The sequence below is a fragment of the Mustelus asterias genome, unplaced genomic scaffold, assembly GCF_964213995.1.
Source record: "Mustelus asterias unplaced genomic scaffold, sMusAst1.hap1.1 HAP1_SCAFFOLD_94, whole genome shotgun sequence".
NCBI classification, from domain to species: domain Eukaryota; kingdom Metazoa; phylum Chordata; class Chondrichthyes; order Carcharhiniformes; family Triakidae; genus Mustelus; species Mustelus asterias.
This window is the reverse complement of record NW_027590142.1, coordinates 601,116-628,594: the sequence shown is the minus strand read 5'-3', so window position 1 is coordinate 628,594 and position 27,479 is coordinate 601,116. Positions and strand designations below refer to the sequence as shown.

At 47.2% G+C, this 27,479-nt stretch overlaps 2 protein-coding genes across 2 annotated transcripts; one reads left to right on the top strand and one right to left on the bottom strand.

The window, feature by feature from the left end:
• Positions 1 to 2,020: 2,020 nt before the first annotated feature.
• Positions 2,021 to 10,979, bottom strand: LOC144484182 (uncharacterized). The gene is made up of 3 exons (XM_078202723.1): positions 10,905 to 10,979; positions 6,949 to 7,168; positions 2,021 to 5,664 (listed from the first exon to the last, which is right to left on the bottom strand). The coding sequence occupies exon 3, from the start codon at positions 5,340 to 5,342 to the stop codon at positions 4,560 to 4,562; it is 783 nt and encodes a 260-aa protein (XP_078058849.1). The 5' UTR covers positions 5,343 to 5,664; positions 6,949 to 7,168; positions 10,905 to 10,979; the 3' UTR covers positions 2,021 to 4,559.
• Positions 10,980 to 13,195: 2,216 nt separating this feature from the next.
• Positions 13,196 to 26,438, top strand: LOC144484178 (uncharacterized). Its single transcript, XM_078202718.1, has 3 exons — positions 13,196 to 14,261; positions 19,269 to 19,365; positions 25,749 to 26,438. The coding sequence occupies exons 1-3, from the start codon at positions 13,459 to 13,461 to the stop codon at positions 26,436 to 26,438; spliced, it is 1,590 nt and encodes a 529-aa protein (XP_078058844.1). The 5' UTR covers positions 13,196 to 13,458.
• Positions 26,439 to 27,479: the final 1,041 nt, after the last annotated feature.

Here is a 27,479-nt window from a genome sequence, read left to right as displayed (position 1 = left end):
CCCGCTAAGGTAATTGGCAAAGGAGCCAGAGGAGGAGATGAGATTTTATTTTGTTTGACACAGCGAGTTGTTCTGATCTGCCTGAAAGCAGATTCAATAGAATCTTTCCAAAGGGAAAAGACTTGAAAGGGAAGAATTTGCAGGGCTGTGGGGAAAGAGCAGAGTAAGAGTTTTAACAACACCAGGTTAAAGTCCAACAGGTTTATTTGGTAGCAAATGCCATTAGCTTTCAGAGCGCTGCTCCTTCGTCAGATGGAATGGATATCTGCTCTCAAACAGGGCACACAGAGACACAAACTCAAGTTACAGAATGCTGATCAGAATGTGAATCTTTACAGCTAATCAAGTCTTAAGATACAGACAAGGTGAGTGGAGAGAGCATTAAGCACAGGTTAAAGAAATGTGTATTGTCTCCAGACAGGACAGCCAGTGAGATTCTGTAGGTCCAGGCAAGCTGTGGGGGGTTACCGATAGTGTGACATGAACCCAAGATCCCGGTTGAGGCCGTCCTCATGTGTGCGGAACTTGGCTATCAGTTTCTGCTCAGCATAAGTCTTCCAGTCTTATTTCATAATTCTCAGGAATTTGTGACCAACATTCAACATCGGAGCAGAAGTTGGCCATTTGGCCCTTTGAATCTGCTCCACCATTTATTTAGATCATGGCTGATCTGTTTGTGTTGAGTTCCACATTCTCGTTCTACACCTGATACTTTTGATTCCCTGATCCAACAAGAATTAGTATAAAGGCAAAATTCTGCTGTTGCTGGAATCTGAAACAGAAACAGAAAATGCTGGACAATCTCAGCAAGTCTGACAGCATCTGTAGAGAGAGAATAGAGACAACATTTCAAGTCAGGATGACCCTTTTTCAGAGCTGAAGACAAAGAAAATCAGACAAACTTATCCTGTGAGGGTCAAGAATTAGAAAGCAATCCATTAAACCTCCTCTGAACCACGTTCAATGCATTTGTATCATTTCTTAAATAGGAGACAAAGCTGAAACCGAGTGTTCAAGATGCAGTCTCAGCAACGCCCTGCATAACTGAAGCATGATGTGGAGATGCCGGCGTTGGACTGGGGTAAACACAGTAAGAAGTCTCACAACACCAGGTTAAAGTCCAACAGGTGTATTTGGTAGCACAAGACACTAGCTTTCAGAGCGCTGCCCCTTCGTCAGGTGAGTGGGAGTTCTGTTCACAAACAGGGCATATAAAGACACAGACTCAATTTACAGAATAATGGTTGGAATGCGAGTCTTGACAGGTAATCAAGTCTTAAAGGTACAGACAATGTGAGTGGAGAGAGAGTTAAGCACAGGTTAAAGAGATGTGTATTGTCTCCAGACAGGACAGTTAGTGAGATTTTGCAAGCCCAGGCAAGTCATGGGGGTTACAGAAAGTGTGATATGAACTCAAGATCCCAGTTGAGGCCGTCCTCCTGTGTGGAACTTGGCTATCAGTCTCTGCTCAGCGACTCTGCGTTGTCGTGTGTCGCAAAGGCCGCCTTGGAGAACGCTTACCCGAAGATCAGAGGCTGCTGAAGTGTTCCCCAAATGTTCACACCAGGCAAGAGTGTTCTCTTCCTGTTGGGGAACACTTCAGTGGTCACAGGCATTCGGCCTCTGATCTTCGGGTAAGCATTCTCCAAGGCGGCCTTCGTGACACACGACAACGCAGAGTCGCTGAGCAGAGACTGATAGCCAAGTTCCGCACACATGAGGACAGCCTCAACTGGGATCTTGGGGGTTACAGATAGTGTGATATGAACCCATGACTTGCCTGGACTCGCATTCCAACCATTATTTTGTAAATTGAGTTTGTGTCTTTATATGCCCTGTTTGTGAACATAACTCCCACTCACCTGATGAAGGAGCAACGCTTCAAAAGCTAGTGGCTTGTGCTACCAAATAAACCTGCTGGACTTTAACCTGGTGTTGTGAGACTTCTTACTGTAACTGAAGCATAATATCTTTACTTCCATGTTCAATTTCTCTCATAATAAAGGATAGCATTCCATTTGTAAGAACTTTGATTTATTTGAATGAAGGTTTATGGGGGTTCTCTTGTTTGCAATAACCTCCCTAATCGTAAATCACAACAGGTTCCAGCGACTTAACCATATGGCAAGAAATAATGCTTTAAATGGTGAAATCAGAAAGTTTGTTAACCATTAAAAATGTAACAAGTCAGAGAGATGAAAAGCAAAGTGTCGATTAACAATTATTACAGAAACCTTAACTTTAACAATTGAACAGACTTCTCTCCATCCCTCTCAGACCAGGACATGAAGTGACGGCTCCGAAAACGTGGATAACTTGTAAAACCAACAGCTCTCAACGTCTCTCTGTAAACATCTCTCCCTCCACCTCTCTCTACCAAATTGGCTTCTCAAGATCACTTTTTTATACTTTAAAAATGTCAAAAGACCATCTTAGCCAATTCCCATAAATCTTCAATTATAAACTAAAATAGACACGAGTTTTCGGGCAATTTAAAAACAAATCAACTGTCTGTTGAAAGGGTTAACTTTTCTACAGAACCGAAAGGGGTGGGGACTGAGCAGCAAAAACTTGACACTTTACACAAGTTTAAAAAACTTCCCTAACAAAACAAACTTGATTTTAAACTTCACCCATTAATTTTTTTTGTTATATTCATCAACCTAATTATTTTAATTTGATCAGTTATTGTTAGGGATGGGTAACTTGTGTTCTTTATAAACTGGTTCACTCATTTTGTTAATTCGACATGGGCTCGGAGAATCAGAACCCAGACTTTATCATCCTTATCCTTTTTCTCCTTTTGCCACCACTCCCTCTGTTTTGTGGGAGGGTCGTGGGGATTCCAATCAGACCGAATCAAATTATCATAAAAGTAAAATACTGCGGATGCTGGAATCTGAAATGAAAACAGAAAATGCTGGAAGATCTCAGCAGGTCTGGCAGCATCTTTGGAGAGAGAATAGAGCCAATGTTTTGAGTCTGGATGAGCTTCTTACAAAGTGTCATCCAGAATCAAAACATTGTTTCTATTCTCTAATCATTTCATCTATAAGCTTCTTGTTCTTAGTTTCCAAATGGCAGGTAAGAGACCTGTCCGGTCCCCACTCGAGCTCTGATTTTTCACTGGCCATGCTTGGATAGGATTATAACTGTTAGAATCTACTCTCAGAGGTCTGCTTTTTAATCCAGTGTTACTTGGGAGTCGACCATCACGTCACCAAATATCGGGTCACAAGTCCCTCACAGTTCTTATCACAAATTGATGATAGGTTAAGCAATGGTTCAGAACGCTTTTTAACTTCTTAACCAACTACCTTCCACTGTTTGTTGATTGGTCAGACCCCCTTTTTACAGATTCAGGAATCCCAGCCGCTGAACACCAGCCGGTCCTGGAATAAGTTTAATTCTAATTCATTGTGAATAAATATTCTCACCAGGTCCTCTGTTGGGGCCCTGCTAAGCAGCTTTAATGGTCCGTGATTGCAGAAACTGAGCAGTCACAGGAATGTGGTCAAGATAGTCCAGTCCCACAATGCCTCACATTCAATCTGCAGTCCTTCAATTATAACAGAATATGTGGCTGTATGTAGCTGCCTCGGCCATGGTCAACCCCAACACTGCCTTCCTGAACTGCTACAATGCTTGAGGTGTAGGTACATCCACAGTGCCATGAGGGAGGGAGAATGTAGGTGGATACCAGATTGATATATTCCATTCAACCACACCCAAGGTGAGTTATTCCAATTCCTTTATTGTCCAGGACAATATATTCACAATATCTTTAAAATAGAAATTAAACATTCCCATTTGATTTCAGGTTTTAACATATTCTGTTAGTTTGTTCTTTATTGTCGATGTCAGGCTGGGGTTGTTCCTCTTGGAGCAAAGGAGGTTGAGGGGAGATTTGATAGAGGTGGACAAGATTCTGACAGGTTTAGATAAGGTGGACAAAGAAAAGCTGTTCCCATTAGCTGACGGGACAAGGACGAGGGGGACACAGATTTATGGTTTTGGGTCAGAGAGGAAGGGGGGATGTGAGGAAGAATATTTTGATGCAGCGAATGGTAATGACCTGGAACTTGCTGCCTACGAGGGTGGAGGAAGTGGAGACAATAAACAATTACAAAGGAAATTGGATGGACATTTGGGGGGTTTCAAACAGAAATGCTGACTAAATATCTCTGAACTTCCTAACACCCGGTCACTCTGTGATTCTTGTGAAATTTGAAACCATGTATTCGCAACAAGACTCAAAGAGAATCAGCCCACTGGAGGCAAAGTCATGAGACCGGCCAGTCCAGCAGAAAGAAACCCTCCGACCCTCCCCATTGACCAACTGTGAGAATGAACAAAATGCAGTCCTGGATGTAATTGAGAGCAGAAACAATAACAGCAGAATCCAACCCCTGGAATCACTCGTGAACTTGTTGGTGTCTCAGCAGGTGGGATGAAACTCTGAATCCCTTCCCACACTGAGAGCAGGTGAACGGCCTCTCCCCAGTGTGAACTCGCTGGTGTGTCCGCAGGCTGGACAACTGAGTGAATCCCTTCCCACACTAAGAGCAGGTGAATGACCTCTCCCCTGTGTGAATGCGCTGGTGTCTCCGCAGGCTGGATAACTGACTGAACCCCTTCCCACACTGAGAGCAGGTGAATGGCCTCTCCCCAGTGTGAATGCGCTGGTGTCGCTGCAGGTCAGATAATTGACTGAACCCCTTCCCACACTGAGAGCAGTTGAATGGCCTCTCCCCAGTGTGAACTCGCTGGTGTCTCTGCAGGGCGGATAAATCAATGAATCCTTTCCCACACTGAGAGCAGGTGAACGGTCTCTCTCCAGTATGAACTCGCTGGTGTATCCGCAGGGTGGATAACCGAGTGAATCCCTTCCCACACTGACAGCAGGTGAACGGCCTCTCCCCAGTGTGAACTCGCTGGTGTGTCTGCAGGGTGGATAAATCAGTGAATCCCTTCCCACACTGAGGGCAGGTGAATGGCCTCTCCCCAGTGTGAACTCGCTGGTGTCTCTGCAGGTTGGATAACCGAGTGAATCCCTTCTCACACTGAGAGCAGGTGAATGGTCTCTCCCCAGTATGAACTCGCTGGTGTCTCTGCAGGCTGGATAACTGAGTGAATCCCTTCCCACACTGACAGCAGGTGAAGGGCCCCTCCCCAGTGTGAATTCGCTGGTGTGTCTGCAGGTGGGATGGTTGACTGAATCCCTTCCCACACTGAGAGCAAGTAAATGGTCTCTCCCCCGTGTGGCTGCGCCAATGAGCTTCCAGCTCAGATGGGTATTTGTATCTCTTCCCACAGTCCCCACATTTCCATGGTTTCTCCATGGTGCAGGTGTCCTTGCCTCTCTCTTCAGTTGAAGACTCGTCCACACACAGAACAGTCTCCCCCCGCTGTGAATGGTGTGATATTTATTCAGGCTGTGTAACTGGTTCAAGCTCAGTGCACTGGAACACACTCACTCCAGTGTGGCAGCGTGTTGGCTCTTTTCCAGTCACACTGATGTTTGAAAGCTTTTCAAGTCACCAGACCGGACAACCATTTCTCCTCGATTCAAAGGCCGATGATATTCAGGTCCCAAGGAATGTGACTCTGTCAGATCGAGATGTGACGTTTGAGATTTCGGCCTGTGATTCCTCTTTCAGTATCCTGTAAAACAAGTTTACAGAGATCATCAGTGTCAGTGCAGGATAGAAATTCAGAACACACAATTCTAGTTTCTATGGAACATTCTTTCCTCTCTCCAGACTCGAAACATTGGCTCTATTCTCTCTCTATCTGGGGGATAGTGTGGGAAATGATGCTGCGATAGATCAGCCAATTCTCAATGAATGGTTGAGGCAGTTCGATGGGCTGAATGGCCAACTGCAGCTCCTGTTTCTTATGATTTGTGTGTGGTGGACAGGAAGCAGTGAGCATGGATCTGTCAATCAGCCTCAATCAGCACCTTCAGGAGAATTGGGAGGGTGAATATTAGATACAGCAGAGTGAGAATGGAGGGAGAGTGTGTGGGATGGAGATTCACAGCTCTTGGGGAAGGAGAGAGGAACGAATGTTCTTTAGAATCATAGAATTCTTACATCTTATCAACCGTCCCTGAGCCTTCACAATGAATCTCTCTTCTCAGGACACTCTTATCTCTGACTTGTCTGTGCTGCTGGCAGTCTCACAAAGCAGCTGCCTGTGTGTTGACACAAGGGGCCCTGCGAGGCAAGTTTAATGCTCCATGACTGTGTCTTTAATGACTGAATAACTATAGGAATATGGTCAAGTCAGCTAAATCACATGATGCTTTATATTTCGGTTAGTAACTGTTGATTTTGTTAACGTAGCACGTCAGAGGATGACCTGGGTCCCGCCCCCTCCTCCCACCCACTCCCCCCACTGATCAGAGGATGACCTGGGTCCCACCCCCTCCCCCCACCGATCAGAGGATGACCTGGGTCCCGCCCCCTCCTCCCACCAACCCCCCCCCCCCCCCCCCCCCCCCCGATCAGAGGATGACCTGGGTCCCGCCCCCTCCTCCCACCCACTGATCAGAGGATGACCTGGGTCCCGCCCCCTCCTCCCACCCACTCCTCCCACCGATAAGAGGATCACCTGGGTCCCGCCCCCTCCTCTCACCACTCCCCCCCCCCCGATCAGAGGATGACCTGGGTCCCGCCCCCTCCTCCCACCAGCCCCCCTGATCACAGGATGACCTGGGTTCTTTTTCTGTAACATCAGAACCACTTGCGGGACAGCTGCACAGGGTTTCTCCTTGTGCACAAGTCATTAAAGGCCCCACATTGGATTATGCCTGGTGTCCAGTGCTGTTTGTACTCAAGTCGACTAAGAGTGCCTAAAGTTGCCGGTACCCAGGATCTCTGACAACTCTCCCTAACCGGACCTTGATTATCCAAAGGTTGGCCAGAATCCTCTCCAGTAACTTACCCGCCACTGTTGTCAGGTTCACCGGCCTGTAATTACCAGGCTTCTCTTTGCAATCCTTCTTAAACAGCGGAACAACATGAGCCACACTCTCGTCTTCCAGAACTTCCAGAACTAGTCATCGCGGAAGTGACTGATTCCTATTGGCTGATTCAGGCAGGTCTCCGTTGTGATGTCACAATGCGGAAGTTGTCCAATGAGCTTCAGAGTGAAACTTCCTCCTCTGGGCAACATAAGAACACAAGAACATAAGAAATAGGAGCAGGAGTAGGCCATCTGGCCCTTCGAGCCTGCCCCGCCATTCAACAAGATCATGGCTGATCTGAAGCGAATCAGTTCCACTTACCCGCCTGCTCCCCATATCCCCTAATTCCCTTATCGATCAGAACATCTGGGAGGAAATCAATGTTTCCCCCTTTCCATTTCTTTTCTCATTCTGGGGGAAATTGGGGACGTGCAGCAACTGAAGGGAATGAAGTGAATTCGGTCTGTACATTCCACACATTGTTACTCCAGTAATGTAGACATTTATCTGTCTGGCAGCCTGCATGGAGATTTCCAGCTCTCTGTGTCCAGGACAGGAAGCAGTGAGCACGGATCTGTCAATCAGCCTCAATCAGCACCTTCAGGAGAATTGGGAGGGTGAATATTAGATACAGCAGAGTGAGAATGGAGGGAGAGTGTGTGGGATGGAGATTCACAGCTTTTGGGGAATGAGAGAGGAAAGAATGTTCCAGAGAAACTAGAACTGTCTGTTCTGAATTTCTATCCTGTGCTGACATTGATGAATTTTGTAAATTCCTTTTGCAGGATATCAGAAGGTGAAGATTTAAAGACGAATATCAAACCAAACTTCACATCAAAATCTAACATAGTCACTCAGTTCATTGGGACCTGAATATCATCGACCTTTGAATCTAGAATGGAAATGTTTCTCTGCTCTGTCTGCTTCAGGAGATTTTAAACAGCAGTGTGACTGGAAAAGCACCGAGACACACACACACTGAAACATGCACACACCTGAGTGACTGTGGAAAGAACTTTAACCAGTTAAACAGCCTGAAAATACATTGCAGCAGAGAGACCGCACCCATGTTATGTTGTAACTGAACTGATTGTCAAGCCTGGAGAGTCACAAGGACACCCGCACCATGGAGAAATTGTGTAAATGTGGGGACTGTGGGAAAGGATTCAGGTTCCCATCTGCACTGGAAACTCACCCCCCCCCCCCCCCCCGCCAGGGTGAATGAATCTCTGAATCCCTTCCCACACTGTGAGCAGGTGACTAGCCTCTCCGCAGTGTGAATTCGCTGGTGTCTCAGCAGATTTGATGAATGATTGGTTCCCTTCCCACAAGTGGAGCATATGAACGGTCTCTCCCCGGTGTGACTGCGTCGATGAGATTCCACCCCAGATGGGGCTCTGAATCCCTTCCCACAGTCTCCACATTTCCATGGTTTCTCCATGGTGTCTGAGTCCTTGTGTCTCTCCACAATCAGTGTACTGGAACACTCTGATACGGGTGTGAGAATCTCAGTGCTTTTCCACTCACACTGATGTTAAAAAGGCTGATGATTTTCATGTCCTTATGAATCAAGTGACTCTTTTGAGATTTCCATTTTCCAAACCTCTCCTTCCAATATCCACTGAAAGGAGTTTACAAAAATCATCACTGTCAGCACATGATAGAAATTCAAAACAGACAATTGTAGTTTCTATGGAACATTCTTTAAATCTCCACCCACGCCCCTCACACATACACTCTCTCTCTCATTCCATTTAGCATTCTGCAGCACGGTAGCACAGTGGTTAGCACTGCTGCCTCACAGTGCCAGGGACCCGGGTTCGACTTCCGGCTTGGGTCACTGTCTGTGTGGAGTTTGCACGTTCTCCCCGTGTCTGCATGAGTTTCCTCCCTCATTCTGAAAGACGTGCTGATTCGGTGCATTGACCCGAACAGGTGCCGGAGTGTGACAACTAGGGGAATTTCACACTAACTTCATTGCAGTGTTAATATAAGCCTTACTTGTGACTATTAAATAAACTTTAAACTTTAATATACAACACCACCCAATTCTCCTGAAGGTGCTAATTAATGCTGATCGACACTCACCATTTCATGTTCCTGACAGATCATAAGAAATAGTTAGAAATTCAGCCCACCAAGCTGTTCAATTGAATTTTTTAAATTCATTTATGGGACATGGATGTCGCTGGCTGGCCAGCATTTATTACCCATCCCCAGTTGCCATTGGAGGGCAGTTGAGAGTCAACCACATTGTTGTGGCTTTGGAGTCACATGTTGGCCAGACCAAGTGTGAGGTATTGCACTTTGGAAGGACAAACCAAGGTAGAACATACAAGGTAAATGGTCGGCACTGAAGAGTGCAGTAGAACTGAGGGATCTGGGAATACAGATACATAATTTGCTAAAAGTGGCGTCACAGGTAGATTGGGTCATAAAGAGTGCTTTTGGTACATTGGCCTTTATAAATCAAAGTATCGAGTATGAGAGTTGGAGTGTTATGGTGAGGCCGAATTTAGAGTATTGTGTGCAGTTTTGGTCACCTAATTACAGGAAGGATATTAATAAGGTTGAAAGAGTGCAGAGAAGGTTTACAAGGATGTTGCCGGGACTTGAGAAACTGAGTTACAGAGAAAAGTTGAATAGGTTAGGACTTTATTCCCTGGAACGTAGAAGAATGAGGGGAGATTTGATAGAGGTGTATCAGATTTTGATGGGTATAGAGTGAATGCAAGCAGGCTTTTTCCACTGAGGCCAGGGAAGAAAAAAACCAGAGGGCATGGGTTAAGGGTGAAAGGAGAAAAGTTGAAAGGGAATATTAGGGGAGGGGCTTCTTCACGCAGAGAGTGATGGGAGTCTGGAATGAGCTGCCGGATAAAGTGGTAAATGCTTTTAACATTTAAGAAAAACTTGGACGGGTTCATGGATGAGACGGGTGTGGAGGGATATGGTCCAAGTGCAGGTCAGTGGGACGAGGCAAAAAAATGGTTCAGCACAGCCAAGAAGGGCCAAAAGGCCTGTTTCTGTGCTTTAATGTTCTATGGTTCTATGGTCTGAAAACATGTACCAAACGACTCAAGAACAACTTCTTCCGACTGTCATGTTTGAATGGTCCTATCATATATTAAGCTGATCTTTCTCTTCACCCTACCTGTACTTGCACCCTATCCTTTCCTTCTCCCCATGTACTCCATGAAAGGTATGCTTTGTCCTAACTGTGTGCTAACTGTCCTGGCTGGAGACAATACACATTTCTTTAACCTGTGCTTAACCCTTTCTCCACTCACATTGTCTGTACCTTTAAAGACTTGATTACCTGTAAAGACTCGTATTCCAACCATTATTTTGTAAATTGAGTTTGTGTCTTTATATGCCCTGTTTGTGAACAGAACTCCCACTTACCTGATGAAGGAGCAGTGCTCCGAAACCTAGTGGCTTATGCTACCAAATAAACCTGTTGGACTTTAACCTGGTGTTGTGAGACTTCTTACTGTGTTTACCCCAATCCAACACTGGCATCTCCACATCTTGGAAATATATCGCCGTTCCTTCGCAGTCGCTGGGTCAAAATCCTGGAATTCCCTCCCTATCAGCAGGTGGATGTACCTGCACAACATGGACGGCAGTGGGTTCAGGTCCCATACATCACAAAGGTAGACACTCCTGCGCCCCCTACAAACATGGCGATCGCACCTGCACCCAGCTGCACATTGCCCCTCACAAAGATGCCGGCCGCACATGCGCACTGATAGACATTGCTAACGACAGATTGACGGCCGTCAGCCCAGGCCCAACACGACAAGTTGCGCCTCCAATTTGGTACCAACAGGGCGCCCGGGAAGATATTTTCCCGAAGTTTGAGTTTGAACAACATGTTTACGAAGCCTCTCCACCCACCCGCCACATTCATCGCTCTCCGCGCGCCGCCCTTTACCTTGAACTGATCTCGGATTCGAGTTAAAACCGTCCGTCCGCCGCCATTACCCGCACTGCGCATGCTTCAGACCCCTCCCCTATTCACGCTGGTTGGAGGACCAGACGCTCCCGCTCGGTCCTCCAGCTCCGCCCCCTTTTCCTATTGGTCCGGAGCTGCGTCAATCAGTCCCCGGGCATTGTGACGTTGGGCATGCGCAGTGCGGCTCATGTCCAGGGACAGGCGCTTGTTTGTCTGATCTTCAGGCGGGAAGGAGGCGGATAAGCGGAGGCAGCGTTCGGGGCAGTGGGTGGGAGGGGAGGCTCCACACACCCAGTGGAGGCTTCAACACCCCCAATAAGGAACTAGCGGCACCGCCTCAACACCCAACACAACGGCAGCTGCAGCGCTTTCTCCCGGGGCCAGGCCCCACTGGACAAATGTGGCTTCAGGAAGGAAATGCAGCAATGGGTTTGATTTGATTTATTGTCACATGTATTGGGATACAGTGAAAAGTATTGTTTCTTGCGCGATATACAGACAAAGCATACTGTTCATTGAGTACATAGGGGAGTAGGAAAGGAGAGAGTGTAGAATATAGTGTTACAGTTACAGACAGGGTGAAGAGAAAGATCAGCTTAATATGAGGTCGGTCCATTCAAAAGGAGGAGGCTTTGGAGAGGGTACAGAAAATATTTACCAGGATGTTGCCTGGCATGGAGGGCATTAGTTATGAAGCGAGGTTGGAGAAACTTGGTTTGTTCTCACTGGAACAACGGAGGTTGAGGGGCGACCTGATAGAAGTCTACAAGATTATGAGGGGCATGGACAGAGTGGATAGTCAGAAGCTTTTTCCCAGGGTTGAAGAGTCAATTACTAGGGGGCACAGGTTTAAGGTGTGAGGGGCAAGGTTTAAAGGAGATGTACGAGGCAAGTTTTTTATACAGAGAGTAGTGGGTGCCTGGAACTCGCTGCCAGGGAAGGTAGTGGAAGCAGATATGACAGTGACTTTTAAGGGGCATCTTGACAAATACATGAATAGGATGGGAATGGAGGGATATGGTCCCCGGAAGGGTAGGGGGTTTTAGTTCAGTCGGGCAGCATAGTCGGTGCAGGCTTGAAAGGTCGAAGGGCCTGTTCCTGTGCTGTAATTTTCTTTGTTCTTTGTTTGTAAAAGTCTGACAGCAGCAGGGAAGAAGCTGTTCTTGAGTCGGTTGGTGTGTGACCTCAGACTTTTGTATCTTTTTCCCGACGGAAGAAGAGAGAAAAGAGAATGTCCAGGATAAGTGGGGTCCTTGATTATGCTGGCTGCTTTTCTGAGGCAATAGGAAATGTAGACAGTCTCAATGGATAAGAGGCTGATTTGCGTGATGGACTGGGCCACATTCATACCCCTTGTAGTTTCTTACGCTCTTGGTCAGAGCAGCAGCAATACCAAGCTGTGATACAATTGGATGGGATGCTTTCTGTGGTGTCCCTGTAAAAATTGGTGAGAGTCGTAGCTGACATGTCGACATGTCGAATTTCCTTAGCCTCCTGAGAAAGTCGAGGTGTTGGTGGGCTTTCTTAACTAAAGCAGCGGTATGGAGGGACCAGGACAGGTTGTTGTGATCTGAACACCTAGAAACTTGAAGCTCTCAACCATTTCCACTTTGTCACCGTTGATGTAGACAGGGCATGTTTTCCACTACATTGCCTGAAATTTTGTATATATTCCAGTGGTAGTTGGAAGAAGTCCATGCTGACTCTCTGTACATCAATCCACTCAGTCCCATTTCCTCTCCATAACTCTGTTCCCTTTTTAATTCCTTCACACCTATCTGATTTATTTTTCAAATCATTGATCATTTCTGATTCCACCATGCACAGAAGCAGTGAGGTCAGGTTGTGACCACTCGTGAATAAAATTGTTCCTCACATCTCCTTTCTATTGCTGATCAAATAATATGTTTAGTAATGTGGACATTGGCTAGTAGCCTGTGTGAAGATTTTCAGGTCTCTTTGTACTGGACAGGAGCATGGGTCTGTCAATCAGCCTGAATCAGCACCTTCAGGAGAATTGGGAGGGTGTGTATTAGGTACAGCAGTGTGACAATGGGGGGAGAGTGTGTGGGATGGAGATTTACAACCTTAGGGAATGAGAAAGCAAAGAATATTCCATGGAAACTAGAATGGTCTGTTTTGAATTTCAGTCCTATACTTACACTGATAACTTCTATAAACAGGATATTAGAAGGAGAGAATGTACAGACTGAAATCTCACACCAAATGTCACAACAAGATGTTACAAAGTCACTGGAGTCATCAGGACCTGAATATAATTGCCGTTTGAATGTATGAGAAGAAATGTTTCTTTGTTCTCTCTGTGGGAAAAGATTTCAAACATCAGTGTGACTGGACTAGAATGGAGACCCCACACACCTGAGTGAGAGTGTTCCAGTGAACTGACTGTGGAAAGAGCTTCAACCAGTAACACAGCCTGAAAAACATCACACCATTCACAGCGAGGAGAAACTGTACATGTGTTCTGTACTTGGATGTGGAATCAACTCATTATCAAAAGGACACTGGCACCATGGAGAGACCATGGAAGTGTGGGGACTGTGGGAAGGGATTCCAGTGCCCATCTGCACTGGACACACATCGACGAGTTCATGCTGGGGAGAGGCCGTTCACCTGCTCCGTGTGTGAGAAGGGATTCAGTATATCAACCACCCTGCTGAGACACCAGCGAGTTCATTCTGGGGAGAGGCCGTTCACCTGCTCCGTGTGTGGGAAAGGATTCACTCAGTTATCCAGCCTGCTGACCCACCAGCGAGTTCACACCGGGGAGAGGCCTTTCGCCTGCTCAGACTGTGGGAAAGGATTCAGCGATCGTTCCACCCTGTGGAGGCACCGGCAAGTTCACTCTGGGGAGAGGCCGTTCACCTGCTGTGTGTGTGGGAAGGGATTCAGTCATTCATCCACCCTGCAGACACACCGTGTCACTCATACGAATGAGAGACCGTTTAAATGCTCAGACTGTGGGCGTAGCTTCAAAAGCTCTCAGACTCTGATGGGCCACCAGCGCATTCACACTGAGGACAGACCGTTCAGCTGCTCTTACTGCGTGAAGAGATTTAGAACATCATCCCAACTGCTAATACACCAGCGAGTTCACACTGGGGAGACACCCTTCACCTGCTCTGTGTGCGGGAAGGGTTTCAGTCATTCATCCACCCTGTTGGCACACCAGCGAGTTCACACTGGGGAGAGGCCATTCACTTGCTCTGACTGTGGGAAGGGATTCACTCAGATCTCCAATCTGCTCACACACCAGCGAGTTCACACTGGGGAGAGACCATTCAGCTGCTCCGAGTGTGGGAATAGATTTAAACGGTCGTCCCACTTGCTGAGACACCAGCGAATTCACAAGTGATTACAGGAGTTGGGTTCTGTTGTTATTGCTGCTGTTAATCACACCCAGGACTAAACCTTGTTCATTCTGACAGTTGCTGAAGTGAGAGGGTCGGAGGGTTTCTTTCTGCTGGACTGACCGACCTCACGGCTTTGCTGCCAGTGGGTCGATGCTGTTTGAATTTGGGAGTGCACATTTTACTGAGATGATCCACAAACACTAGGTAGATCTAAAATAAATACAATTGTCTCTGTTCCATTGAGTCTACAGCACAGGGCCAGGCCAGTCGGCTCAATTGGTCTGTGTCAGTATTTATGCTCCATATGAGCCTCCACCCACCCCTCTTCATCTCCCCCCATCAGCATTTCCTTCTATTCCTCTCTCCCTCATGTATGTATTTAGCTTCCCCTTCAATGTATTCATGCTGTTCACCTCAACCACTCGCTGGTAGCAAGTTCCACATTCGCGTCATCTTCCTCATCTCTGGAACCATTGTGGTAAATCTCCTCTCGACTTTCTCAAGGACCCTCACATCCTTCCTAAAGTGTGGTGACCAGAACTGGGCTCAGTATTCTGTTGTGGCCTCACCAGAGCTTTAGAAACTATCAGAATAACTTCCCTGCTTTTGTTCTCAATTCCCCGATTTCTGAAGCCCAAGATCCAAAATGCTCCAAACAAGAATATCAGACCTTTTTGCTTAACATAAAAAGCATTTTAACAACATTCTTAAAATGGCTAAATAAGATTTTGTCCAATGAAGGAACGAGTTGTTGGCACAGAAAGAAGCCGCTATGAACTTGCTCTCTCCAAAAGAGAATCCAGAATGTTTGATTCTGGGAAATGAAATTAAAAATGAAGTTCCAGCTACAACAGAGCAAGAAGAAGACATTTCAATGTGGAATTGACTGGAATATTCTCTCTGGATTTAAACAATGGAGGAACTACAAACATGGAAGAAAGTAAAGTTCAAAAGATGAATTCTGAACAGACTGTTTTCAGAATTGGAAATCCACAACTGAACAGCAATGAGGACTCTTCTCTTGCAGAAGAAACTATAATTATTAAAAAGTACTATAATTATTGAAAGAAGAAAACTTTCAGAAAACACTGAAACCAATAATATTTTCAATCTTCAGTGGACTGAATTCCTGGACATGGAACCCAGCAGTGTGCTGTTACCAAGCTGGACTTGTGACTGTGAAGTGGACAATGGAGGGATTATTATGTCTGTTGCAGGTTATAAGATAGTTAAACATAGGAAAACATTGGACTTAGGAACAGGAGGAGGCCATTTGGCCCTTCGAGCCTGCCCCACCATTCGATTAGATCATGGCTGCTGTTAAGATATCCAGTATGTTTTACATTGTAATATTCTAAATGGGATATTATTGTGATACATTTTCATTTCTTCCAGGGAATATGTTGTGAAGATCTAGTTTAATAATTCATGTGTTTCAGAAATATTAATTTTGGATTTAAAAAAAAATGTAACAACTGGAAAACCTGGGTTGAGAATCTGATAAAAACACCCTGAGGGAATTTGCAGTCACAAGGTGTGGCCCATGTTGGTTTGAGAAGTCAAAGCTGGAAGGGTAAGAACAAGAACCAGGGCAGCTGGGCTCTTTTAGTGGAGACATCAGGTCTGACAATTTTTTTCCTGTCTTTGTTAGAGAGGGGAATTCTTCACGCAGACCTCAAGAAAAAAGGTTTGGTTCTGAAACTAAAAGTTAATTAATTTAAACATCTTTTGGACATCTCAACTCGTCTGTTACCATGGGGATAAGTGATTCAGGGTGGTCTTGGTTGGAATTCTGGGTGTTTCTCACAGAAAGCAGGCAGTCTGCAGTTAGCTTGGGAGCTGTGGGAGCGGGAGCTGTGAACCAACTGTGGGATTGGGAGCTGTGAACCAGCTGTGGGAGCGGGAGCTGTGGGACCGGGAGCTGTGAACCAGCTGTGGGACCGGGAGCTGTGAACCAGCTGTTGGACCAGGAGCTGTGAACCAGCTGTGGGAGCGGGAGCTGTGGGACCGGGAGCTGTGAACCAGCTGTGGGACCGGGAGCTGTGAACCAGCTGTTGGACCAGGAGCTGTGAACCAGCTGTGGGACCGGGAGCTGTGAACCAGCTGTGAGTCCGGGAGCTGTGAACCAGCTGTTGGACCAGGAGCTGTGAACCAGCTGTGGGAGCAGGAGCTGTGAACCAGCTGTGGGACCGGGAGCTGTGAACCAGCTGTGGGAGGGGAGCTGTGAACCAGCTGTGGGAGCGGGAGCTGTGAACCAGCTGTGGGACCGGGAGCTGTGAACCAGCTGTGGGAGCGGGAGCTGTGAACCAGCTGTGGGAGCGGGAGCTGTGAACCAGCTGTGGGAGCGGGAGCTGTGAACCAGCTGTGGGACCGGGAGCTGTGAACCAGCTGTGGGAGCGGGAGCCGTGAACCAGCTGTGGGAGCGGGAGCTGTGAACCAGCTGTGGGAGTGGGAGCTGTGAACCAGCTGTGGGAGCGGGAGCTGTGAACCAGCTGTGGGAGCGGGAGCTGTGAACCAGCTGTGGGAGCGGGAGCTGTGAACCAGCTGTGGGAGCGGGAGCTGTGAACCAGCTGTGAGTCCGGGAGCTGTGAACCAGCTGTGGGAGCAGGAGCTGTGAACCAGCTGTGGGAGCAGGAGCTGTGAACCAGCTGTGGGAGCAGGAGCTGTGAACCAGCTGTGGGACCGGGAGCTGTGAACCAGCTGTGGGAGCGGGAGCCGTGAACCAGCTGTGGGAGCGGGAGCTGTGAACCAGCTGTGGGAGTGGGAGCTGTGAACCAGCTGTGGGAGCGGGAGCTGTGAACCAGCTGTGGGAGCGGGAGCTGTGAACCAGCTGTGGGAGCGGGAGCTGTGAACCAGCTGTGGGAGCGGGAGCTGTGAACCAGCTGTGAGTCCGGGAGCTGTGAACCAGCTGTGGGAGCAGGAGCTGTGAACCAGCTGTGGGAGCAGGAGCTGTGAACCAGCTGTGGGAGCAGGAGCTGTGAACCAGCTGTGGGACCGGGAGCTGTGAACCAGCTGTGGGACCGGGAGCTGTGAACCAGCTGTGGGACCGGGAGCTGGGAACCAGCGGTGGGAGCGGGAGCTGTGAACCAGCGGTGGGAGCGGGAGCTGTGAACCAGCTGTGGGAGCGGGAGCTGTGAACCAGCTGTGGGAGCGGGAGCTGTGAACCAGCTGTGGGAGCGGGAGCTGTGAACCAGCTGTGGGAGCGGGAGCTGTGAACCAGCTGTGGGAGCGGGAGCTGTGAACCAGCTGTGGGAGCGGGAGCTGTGAACCAGCTGTGAGTCTGGGAGCTGTGAACCAGCTGTTGGACCAGGAGCTGTGAACCAGCTGTGGGACCGGGAGCTGTGAACCAGCTGTGGGACCGGGAGCTGTGAACCAGCTGTGGGACCGGGAGCTGTGAACCAGCTGTGGGAGCAGGAGCTGTGAACCAGCTGTGGGAGCAGGAGCTGTGAACCAGCTGTGGGAGCAGGAGCTGTGAACCAGCTGTGAGTCCGGGAGCTGTGAACCAGCTGTTGGACCAGGAGCTGTGAACCAGCTGTGGGAGCGGGAGCTGTGAACCAGCTGTGGGACCGGGAGCTGTGAACCAGCTGTGGGACCGGGAGCTGTGAACCAGCTGTGGGACCGGGAGCTGTGAACCAGCTGTGGGAGCGGGAGCTGTGAACCAGCGGTGGGAGCGGGAGCTGTGAACCAGCTGTGGGAGCGGGAGCTGTGAACCAGCTGTGGAACCGGGAGCTGTGAACCAGCTGTGGGACCGGGAGCTGTGAACCAGCTGTGGGTCCAGGAGCTGTGAACCAGCTGTGGGTCCGGGAGCCGAGGAGGTAATTAGGAACCATGGGTGTTCCCAATGTTTAAATCCCTCAGCAAGAAGGCAGTGAAGCCCATGCTTGAATTGAGGAGTCCATGTTTTGAGTCAATTTTGAAATCTCAAAGGAAAGTTGGAGAGTTGTTTAGCCGAAAGCTAATAGAAGGATCCTCATGAAATCTTGGAGTCTGGAGAATAGCTGGATTACTGAGGCGAATTAAAGTGAATTCTGGGAGCTTTGACATACCTTTGGGATTGTCCCAGGAACAGAAGTGAATGAACATTCAAGATATTAAGTATAAGGGCACTCTTGTCGAGGAGTAAGGGTTAAAAAGTACAAAAACTGAAAAATGCTGCAAAACGTCAGCAGGTCTGGCAGCATCTGTAGAGAGTGAAAACAGAGTTCATGTTTTGAGTCAGAACTGAGTTTACAGAATAAATCTTTACAAAATATAATTCATCGAGCTGGTTTTTAATATTCTGTTTATATTCAGTGAAGTTTGATTTTGTTTAAAAACCTGGAATCTTGTGATGGGTGTTTGGATTTCTCACTGAACGTTAATGTTCTCGACCCGAATTATAACAACACACACAATATTTCAAAACTATTTGAAAAATAAAACCATGATGGTCTTTATTTTGTACAAAGTATTACACTATAAGACACCCCTCATCGAGGATCTACAATAATTTCTTAGCTCGAGCACCAGTGAAACAATCAGATAATAAATGAATAAAAATTGGACTAATTGTCGTCCCTTCTGAATCAGGAGGGTTATCCCCAGCACAGAGGGTCATTTGGAATTTTTCCCACAGACCAATTGACAGGGATTATACTCTCCAACCATCTGAAGTGAATTCTTTACATGAATCGTCCAGGCCGGTGCAGTTATCAACTTGCAGTTTGGCTGATCCAGCCCCAAGGGCCAAGGGAAGGTTCACTGTTGGGATGTGATGGCATCCTCCAATAATTTTTATACATTGTACACTTTGCACTGGTCTCTTGTATGAGTCTCAGATACTCTTCATCAACTGCTCCTGCATCTTGAAGCAGGATTTTTAATCTTTGGCAAGTAGTGTGAACAAATTGTCTGTGTAGTTTTAAGATAATTTGCATCTTTCTCTTCTGATTTTTATCAAAGCTTTCATTATTCCTTCTCAAACATTCAGATTGGAAACATCAGGTATTTTTAAGCATTCTCTGTTACCACGTTATAATCCTGACCACCTTCTGGTGAAGGAGGAAACTGGTTCCAATCTTTACTTGGTATAGATTTATTCACAGAGTGAAACATTACAGGTATATAACTCCTAATACCATTCCATGCTCTGTCAGTAAGTGTCTATATGTGCTCATGTAAACATCTAATCAATGTCCACTGCTTGTATATATTTAACCCCAAATTATACAATTAACACCCGCAGGCAGAGTATTTAAAAGGTCTCTAATCGGTGTGACTGCCATAATGTCTCAGCAGGTTGGATGACTCAGTGAATCCTTTCCTACACTCAGAGCAGGTGAACAGCCTCTCTCCTCCGTGTGAACTTGCTTGTGTTTCCGCAGGCTGGAAGGATCAGCAAATCCCTTCCCACATTCAGAGCAGGTGAAAGGCTTCTCCCCGGTGTGAACTCGACGGTGTGCACGCAGACTGGACGACTCAGAATCCTTTCCCACACACACAGCAGATGAATGGCCTCTCCCCTGTGTGAACTCGCCGGTGTTTCCAGAGGCTGGAGGAATGAGTGAATCCTTTCCCACACTCAGTGCAGGTGAACGGTCTCTCTCCAGAGTGAATTCGCTGGTGTGCCAGCAGACTAGTGGACCTAGTAAATCCCTTCCCACACACGGAGCAGGTGAATGACCTCTCCCCAGTGTGAACTGCCTGGTGGTTCTGCAGGGTAGATGATGCACTGAATCCCTTCCCACACACGGTGCAGGTGAACGGCCTCTCCCCGGTGTGGACTCGTTGATGCATCAGCAGGTGGGATGACCGAGTGAATCCTTTCCCACAGACTGAGCAGGTGAATGGTCTCTCCCCAGTGTGAACTCGCTCGTGCTTCCGCAGGGTGGATGAATCACTGAATCTCTTCCCACACACAGAGCAGGAGAAAGGCCTCTCCCCGGTGTGAACTTGCTTGTGCTTCCGCAGGCTGGATGAATCACTGAATCTCTTCCCACACACAGAGCAGGAGAATGGCCTCTCCCCAGTGTGAACCCGCTTGTGTGTCAGAAAGTTGGATGAATGAGTGAATCCCTTCCCACACTCGGAGCAGGTGAATGGCCTCTCTCCAGTGTGAATCCGCCAATGAATCTCCAGCACTGATAAGGATTTGAATCCCTTCCCACAGTCAGAACAGGTGAATGGCCTCTCCTCAGTGTGAACCCGTTTGTGTTTCAATAAGTTGGATGAATTACTGAATCCCCTCCCACATTTGAAACAGATGAATGGTTTCTCCCCTGTGTGACTGCGTTGATGAATCTCCAGCTCTGATGGGTATCTGAATTTCTTCCCACAGTCCCCACATTTCCACAGTTTCTCCATGACGCAGATGTTCTTGTGTCTCTCCAGGTTCGATGATCAGTTGAAGCCTCGTTCACACACACAACACGTGTACTGTTTCTCCTCACTGTGAATGGTGTGATATTCTTTCAGGCTGTGTAACTGGTTAAAGCTCTTTCCAGAGTCAGTTCACTGAAGCACTCACTCGGCTGTGTGTGTGTGTCTCTCGGTGCTTTTCCAGTTACGCCATTGCTTAATGTCTTTTGGGATTTATGTCTGCAAATCGCCTCCTAATATTCTGGAAAAGAAGTTCATGAAAGTTGTCACTTGGTGCAGAATAGAAATTCAAAACCAAAAATTCTCGTTTGTATGGAATCTTCTTTCCTCTATAATTCCTCAAAAATCCACTCAGACACATTGGCCAAAGCTTTACTGGCACGTCTGCCTCGGAATTGGGGCAGGTGAGGTTTGCAGAATGGCATTCTCCGACGGGATCCTACGAGCCTCGGGCTGGCGTGCTGGTAAAATTCCAGCAATTTTCACCATTTTCATTCTGTTGTCCCAAATATCAGCCAACCAATTATAAGAACTTAAGAACTAGGAGCAGGAGTAGGCCACTGAACCTCTCGAGCTGCTCTGCCATTTAATAAGATCATGTCTGATCTTTTCATGGACTTAGCTCCACTTACCCACCCGCTCACCATAACCCTTAATTCATTTACTGTTTTAAAAAAATGATAGTGAAGGAATGATTCATTCTAATCGACAGCTTCAAATATACGTGAAAATCCTAACACGCAGTCTGCTGAAATATATATTATATCTCATGTGAATATATATAACTGGGTTAAAGTCCAACAGCTTTGTTTGGTATCATGAACTTTTGGAGCACTGCTTCTTCATCAGGTGAGACACATGATGAAGGAGCAGCGCTCCGAAAACTGGTGATTCCAAATGAACCTGTTGGATTTTAATCTGGTGTGGTGAGACTTCTTATTGTGCCTACCCCAGTCCAACACCAGCATCTTCACATCATGTATATAACTGGATGAAAAATGTGTGCTCTACCATACTCTATTTTTTAATTAGCAATACAGCAGCAGGGGACATTATTTAGAAAGCGAGTGGACATAATCTGCCTCTCTGCCTAAGACGATCGTGGAAGCAGTGGTAACTTATTTCAAGACAAAACAGGTGGGTATTTGAAGCAAATAAACTTCCACAAGTACAGTTATTTAGGGAGGAATGGAGCTGACTAGATTGCTCGATGAAGCATTGAGAAGGACTGGAATTGCTGAATCTTTTTGCAAGGGCCCTAAAGATATCAGTACTATATTAAAATGTAGAAATAACAGTAAACATTTTTACAGAACCATAAATAATATGTCTAATATGTACCACAACAACACCAGGTATATCTGTGTGCTATATTAATTTACTGTCCCCTTAAATGTCAGCCATCCACTGGGGAAACCACCCCTATACTTGTGAACATTAGGAAAGAGACCATCGTTGCGGGAGCAAAGGATGTCAATGTCTTTCAGAGAGAGAGAGACCTGGGCCAACCTTTCCAGAGTCTGCAGCCTCCCTGGATTCACTTCCTGTCCCTTCAGTTGCTGCAAGTCCCCAATTTCCCCCAGAATGAGAAAAGAAATGGAAAGTGTTTTACTCACAGATGTTGGACAGGGGAGAAATTTGTAATGTGTGAAGCTCAATCTTCAGAAAGAGGGAAGCAGCCGCTTGACCAGCTCCACGTTCAGACAATCAGGATGACCCGTGCAGCCATTGGCACAAAACCCGCCCCTGATTGGCTGGATGATCAGAGTCCTGCCGGTCCTCCAGCTCTTCCCATTGGTCAATGAAGACAATAGGCAGCGAAACCCGAGCCCACGTGGGGCCGGAGACACTTTGACCTCCGAACGTGTGGAGCTGTTGTCCAATCCGCAATGTTGTCTTTTTCCTCCAATGGGAGACTGAGCGTTGGGAACGTCCACGCTAGAATCAGCCAATAGGAATCAGTCTGCTCTGCCATGACGTCGTGGGGTTCCAGTGCGCAGGCCCAGGCGCGCGGACACGCCCCCTCCCATTGTTCCCCCTCCCATTGTTTCCCCTCCCCCTGTGCCTCCTCGAGCCAAGGTTTCCAGGCAACCGGCTGGCGGCTCCGGCCAGAGCGAGAAGCCGCTCGGTGATCTCCCCCGCCCCCCCCCCTCTCTCGACGGCGGCCGCTGCTTCAAAAAGAGATCGAGAGCGACCGCTGGCGGCAGCCGCACTGCGCCTGCTCCGGACAGCTCGGCTCAGCAGCGCTCTCTGCGCCTGCTCCGGACAGCTCGGCTCAGCAACGCTCTCTGCGCCTGCGCGCTGGGCTGCCAGCTGAGGGAGTGGGGGAGGGGACTTTGCAAAATCTCTTCCCATCATTTTCTTCCAAGTCCCGCAGTTTGATTTGAAACAGCACAGCTTCTGTTTGTAGCTTCACCACAGACTCAAACTTCACACACAGACTCAAACTTCACACACAGACTCAAACTTCACACACAGACTCCAACTTCACACACAGACTCAAACTTCACACACAGACTCAAACTTCACACACAGACTCAAACTTCACCACAGACTCCAACTTCACCACAGACTCAAACTTCACCACAGACTCAAACTTCACACACAGACTCAAACTTCACCACAGACTCCAACTTCACACACAGACTCAAACTTCACCACAGACTCAAACTTCACCACAGACTCAAACTTCACACAGACTCAAACTTCACCACAGACTCAAACTTCACACACACACTCAAACTTCACACACACACTCAAACTTCACACACAGACTCAAACTTCACACACAGACTCAAACTTCACACACAGACTCAAACTTCACCACAGACTCAAACTTCACACACAGACTCAAACTTCACACACAGACTCAAACTTCACCACAGACTCAAACTTCACACACAGACTCAAACTTCACCACAGACTCCAACTTCACCACAGACTCCAACTTCACACACAGACTCAAACTTCACCACAGACTCAAACTTCACACACAGACTCAAACTTCACCACAGACTCCAACTTCACCACAGACTCAAACTTCACACACAGACTCAAACTTCACACACAGACTCAAACTTCACCACAGACTCAAACTTCACACACAGACTCCAACTTCACCACAGACTCAAACTTCACCACAGACTCAAACTTCACCACAGACTCAAACTTCACACACAGACTCAAACTTCACCACAGACTCAAACTTCACCACAAACTCAAACTTCACACACAGACTCAAACTTCACCACAGACTCAAACTTCACACACAGACTCAAACTTCACACACAGACTCAAACTTCACCACAGACTCAAACTTCACCACAGATTCAAACCTCCTCCTCTGGGCAACATCTGTGAGGAAAACACTTTCTTTCTCCCCCTGGGAAATACAGAGAGTTGTGGGACTCTGGAACTGGAATTAGAGCCAAATATGGTGAGGGGGGAATGTTTGTGATTTTGTGGAACCTGTTTTATTGTCTGAGATATTTAAAGACAAATTTATCCTGTCTATTCAAATACTGTTTGTCTGTTAATGCATGATTCATTGATGTTGATTTTAATTTGATTATTGCAAGATTTATTAGAAGGTGAAATCTTTCTCTTTGCTTTATTCCACTGGGTTTGTCTGGGAATGTTAATTTTAAGGTTATTGTACTCATAAGGATCATAACAACATTGATACATCTGGAGTTATTATAAAAACATAAGAACTAGGAGCAGGAGTGGGCCATCTGGCCCCTCGAGCCTGCTCTGCCATTCAATAAGATCGTGGCTGATTTTTTTGTGGACTCAGCTCCACTTACCCGCCCGCTCCCCATAACCCTTAATTCCTTTACCGTTCAAAAATGTATCTATCCTTGCCTTAAAAACATTCAATGAGGTAGCCTCAACTGCTTCACTGGGCAGGGAATTACACAGATTCACAACCCTTTGTGTGAAGAAGTTCCTCCTCAACTCAGTTGAGTGATAGAAGATCAGCCCTCATTCTTCGAAACTTTGAGAGAATAGAGGCCCAGTCTCCTCCTAGGAAACTCCCATCCTTCCAGGGATTTGTCGAATGAACCCTTGCTCCACTCCCTCTATTGCAAGTGTACTCGTTGGAATTTAGAAGGCTGAGGGGGGATCTTATAGAGACCTATAAGATAATGAAGGGGCTGGATAGGGTAGAGGTGGAGAGATTCTTTCCACTTAGAAAGGAAGCTCGAACTAGAGGGCACAGCCTCAAAATAAAGGGGGGGTCAGTTCAGGACAGAGTTGAGGAGGAACTTCTTCTCTCAAAGGGTGGTGAATCTTTGGAATTCTCTGCCCACTGAAGTGGTGGAGGCTACCTCGTTGACTATGTTTAAATCACGGATAGATGGATTCCTGATCGGTAAGGGAATTAGGGGTTATGGGGATCAGGCGGGTAAGTGGAACTGATCCACTTCAGATCAGCCATGATCTTATTGAATGGTGGGGCAGGCTCGAGGGGCTAGATGGCCTACTCCTGCTCCTATTTCTTATGTTCTTATGTATCCTTCCTTTAGTAAGGAGACAAAAGCTCCACACAATACTCCAGGTAATGCAGCAAGAGCGTGGGACAGTTATTTACAGCTTTCGGAGAACAAGATAGAAAATAATGCTTCATAGAAATTAACGACTGCCAATTGTAGATTCTATCCTTAACTGACGGTGATGAAATTTGTAAACCTCTTTTACAGGATCTTCAAAGGGGGAGGATTTGCAGACACAAAATTCAAATCAAGCATCAAGTGAAGAATTGACAGAGTCACTCGATTATCGGGATCTGAATATCATTCGCCTTTGAATCTAGAAGGAGAAATGTCTTCTGTTCTGTTTGCTTCAGAAAGTTTTAAACATCAGTGTCACTGGAAAGACACAAACATCTAGGTGAGACTGTTCCAGTGACAGTTACATAGTTTGAAAGACCATCACCATTTACACCAGGAAGAGATTGTACAGACGCTTTGTGTGGCCACCTCAGCTGAACAGCAAACCTGGAGACAGGGACACCCGCACCATGGAGAAACCGTGGAAATGTGGGGATTGTGGGAAGGGATTCAAACCCCCGTCTCAGCTGGAAATTCATCGACGCAGTCACACTGGGGAGAGACCGTTCACCTGCTGTGATTGTGGTCAGGGATTCACTCATTCATCCCACCTGCTGAGACACCAGCGGGTTCACACCAAGGAGAGGCCGTTCACCTGCTCCGAGTGTGGGAAGACCTTCACTACTTCATCTGATCTGCTGACACACCAGCGAATTCACACTGGGGAAAGGCCATTCACTTGCTCTGAGTGTGAGATGGGATTCAGTCGGTTATCTCACTTGCAGGCACACCAGCGAGTTCACACCGGGGAGAAGCCGTTCACCTGCTCTGATTGTGGAAAGGGATTCTCTCACTCCTCCAACCTGCGGATACACCAACGCGTTCACACTGGGGAGAGACCGTTCACCTGTACTGAGTGTGGGAAGGCATTCATTGATTCATCAAGCCTGCGGATACACCAACGAGTTCACACCAAAGAGAGGCCGTTTACCTGCTCCGAGTGTGGAAAGGGGTTCAGTCGGTCATCCTTCCTGAAGGCACACCAGCGGATTCACACTGGGGAGTGGCCACCCACCTGCTCTGAGTGTGGGAAAGCATTCATTGATTCATCCAGCCTGCAGATACACCAGCGTCTTCACACTGCGGAGAGGACATTCACCTGCTCTGAGTGTGGGAAGAGATTCAGTCGGTCAATCTACCTGCGCAACCACCAGCGAGTTCACAAGTGATGATAGGGATTGGATTCTGCTGTTATTGCTGCTGTTAATCACACCCAGGACTGAACCATGTTCATTCTGACAGTTGGTGAAGTGGGAGGATCAGAAGATCCTGGATCAGAAGGTCCAGCTCTGCTGGATTGGTCTTTCTCACGACTTTGCTTCCAGTGGGCTGGGAGAGCACATTTCCACAAATGAACCACACAAGCTGATGAAGGACATTTATTTGATCCTGGATAGTAAATCCTACTTCTCCTTCAAGTAGATCTAAATTAAATACGTTTGTCTCTGTTCCATTGAGTCTACAGCACAGGGCCAGGCCAGTCGGCTCAATTGGTCTATGTCAGTATTTATGCTCCACATGAGCCTCCACCCACCCCTCTTCATCTCCCCCATCAGCATATCCTTCTATTCCTCTCTCCCTCATGTATGTATCTCGCTTCCCCTTCAATGTATTCATGCTGTTCACCTCAACCACTCGCTGTGGTCGTGAGTTCCACATTCTCACCACTCGCTGGTAAAGGTGTTTCTCATTAAATCCGTACTGGATTATTGAACCCCTTCATAATCTTGAAGACTTCCGTCAGTCTTCAGTTTTCCAGAGAAAAGTAACACCGGCGTTTTCAGAGGGTTAAATACTCTCAGTTCCGGGATTATTCTCATGGGGTAAACCGGTCAGTCCCATTGCCCCGTTCTATCCCTTTATCCTTTCAGTTCTATTTCCCGCAAGTGTCGGTCCATTTTCCTTGTTAAATCGTTCATCGCCTCTGCTTCCACCACCCTCACAGGCAGTGAGTTCCAGCTCATTCCCACTCATTGCATAAAACAGCCCTTTCTCACATCCCCCTGCATCTCTCGCTAAGAATATATAAATCTGTGCATCTCATCCTTGCACCATCAGCTAATGGGAACAGCTTTTCCTTTTCACATTATTTAAACCTATTTTAATTTTGTACACCTCGAGCAAATCTCCCCTCCATCTCCTTTTCTCCAAGGAGAACAATCCCAGCTTCTCCAGCCTAGCTTGTGGATAAAATTCCTCATTCCTGGAAC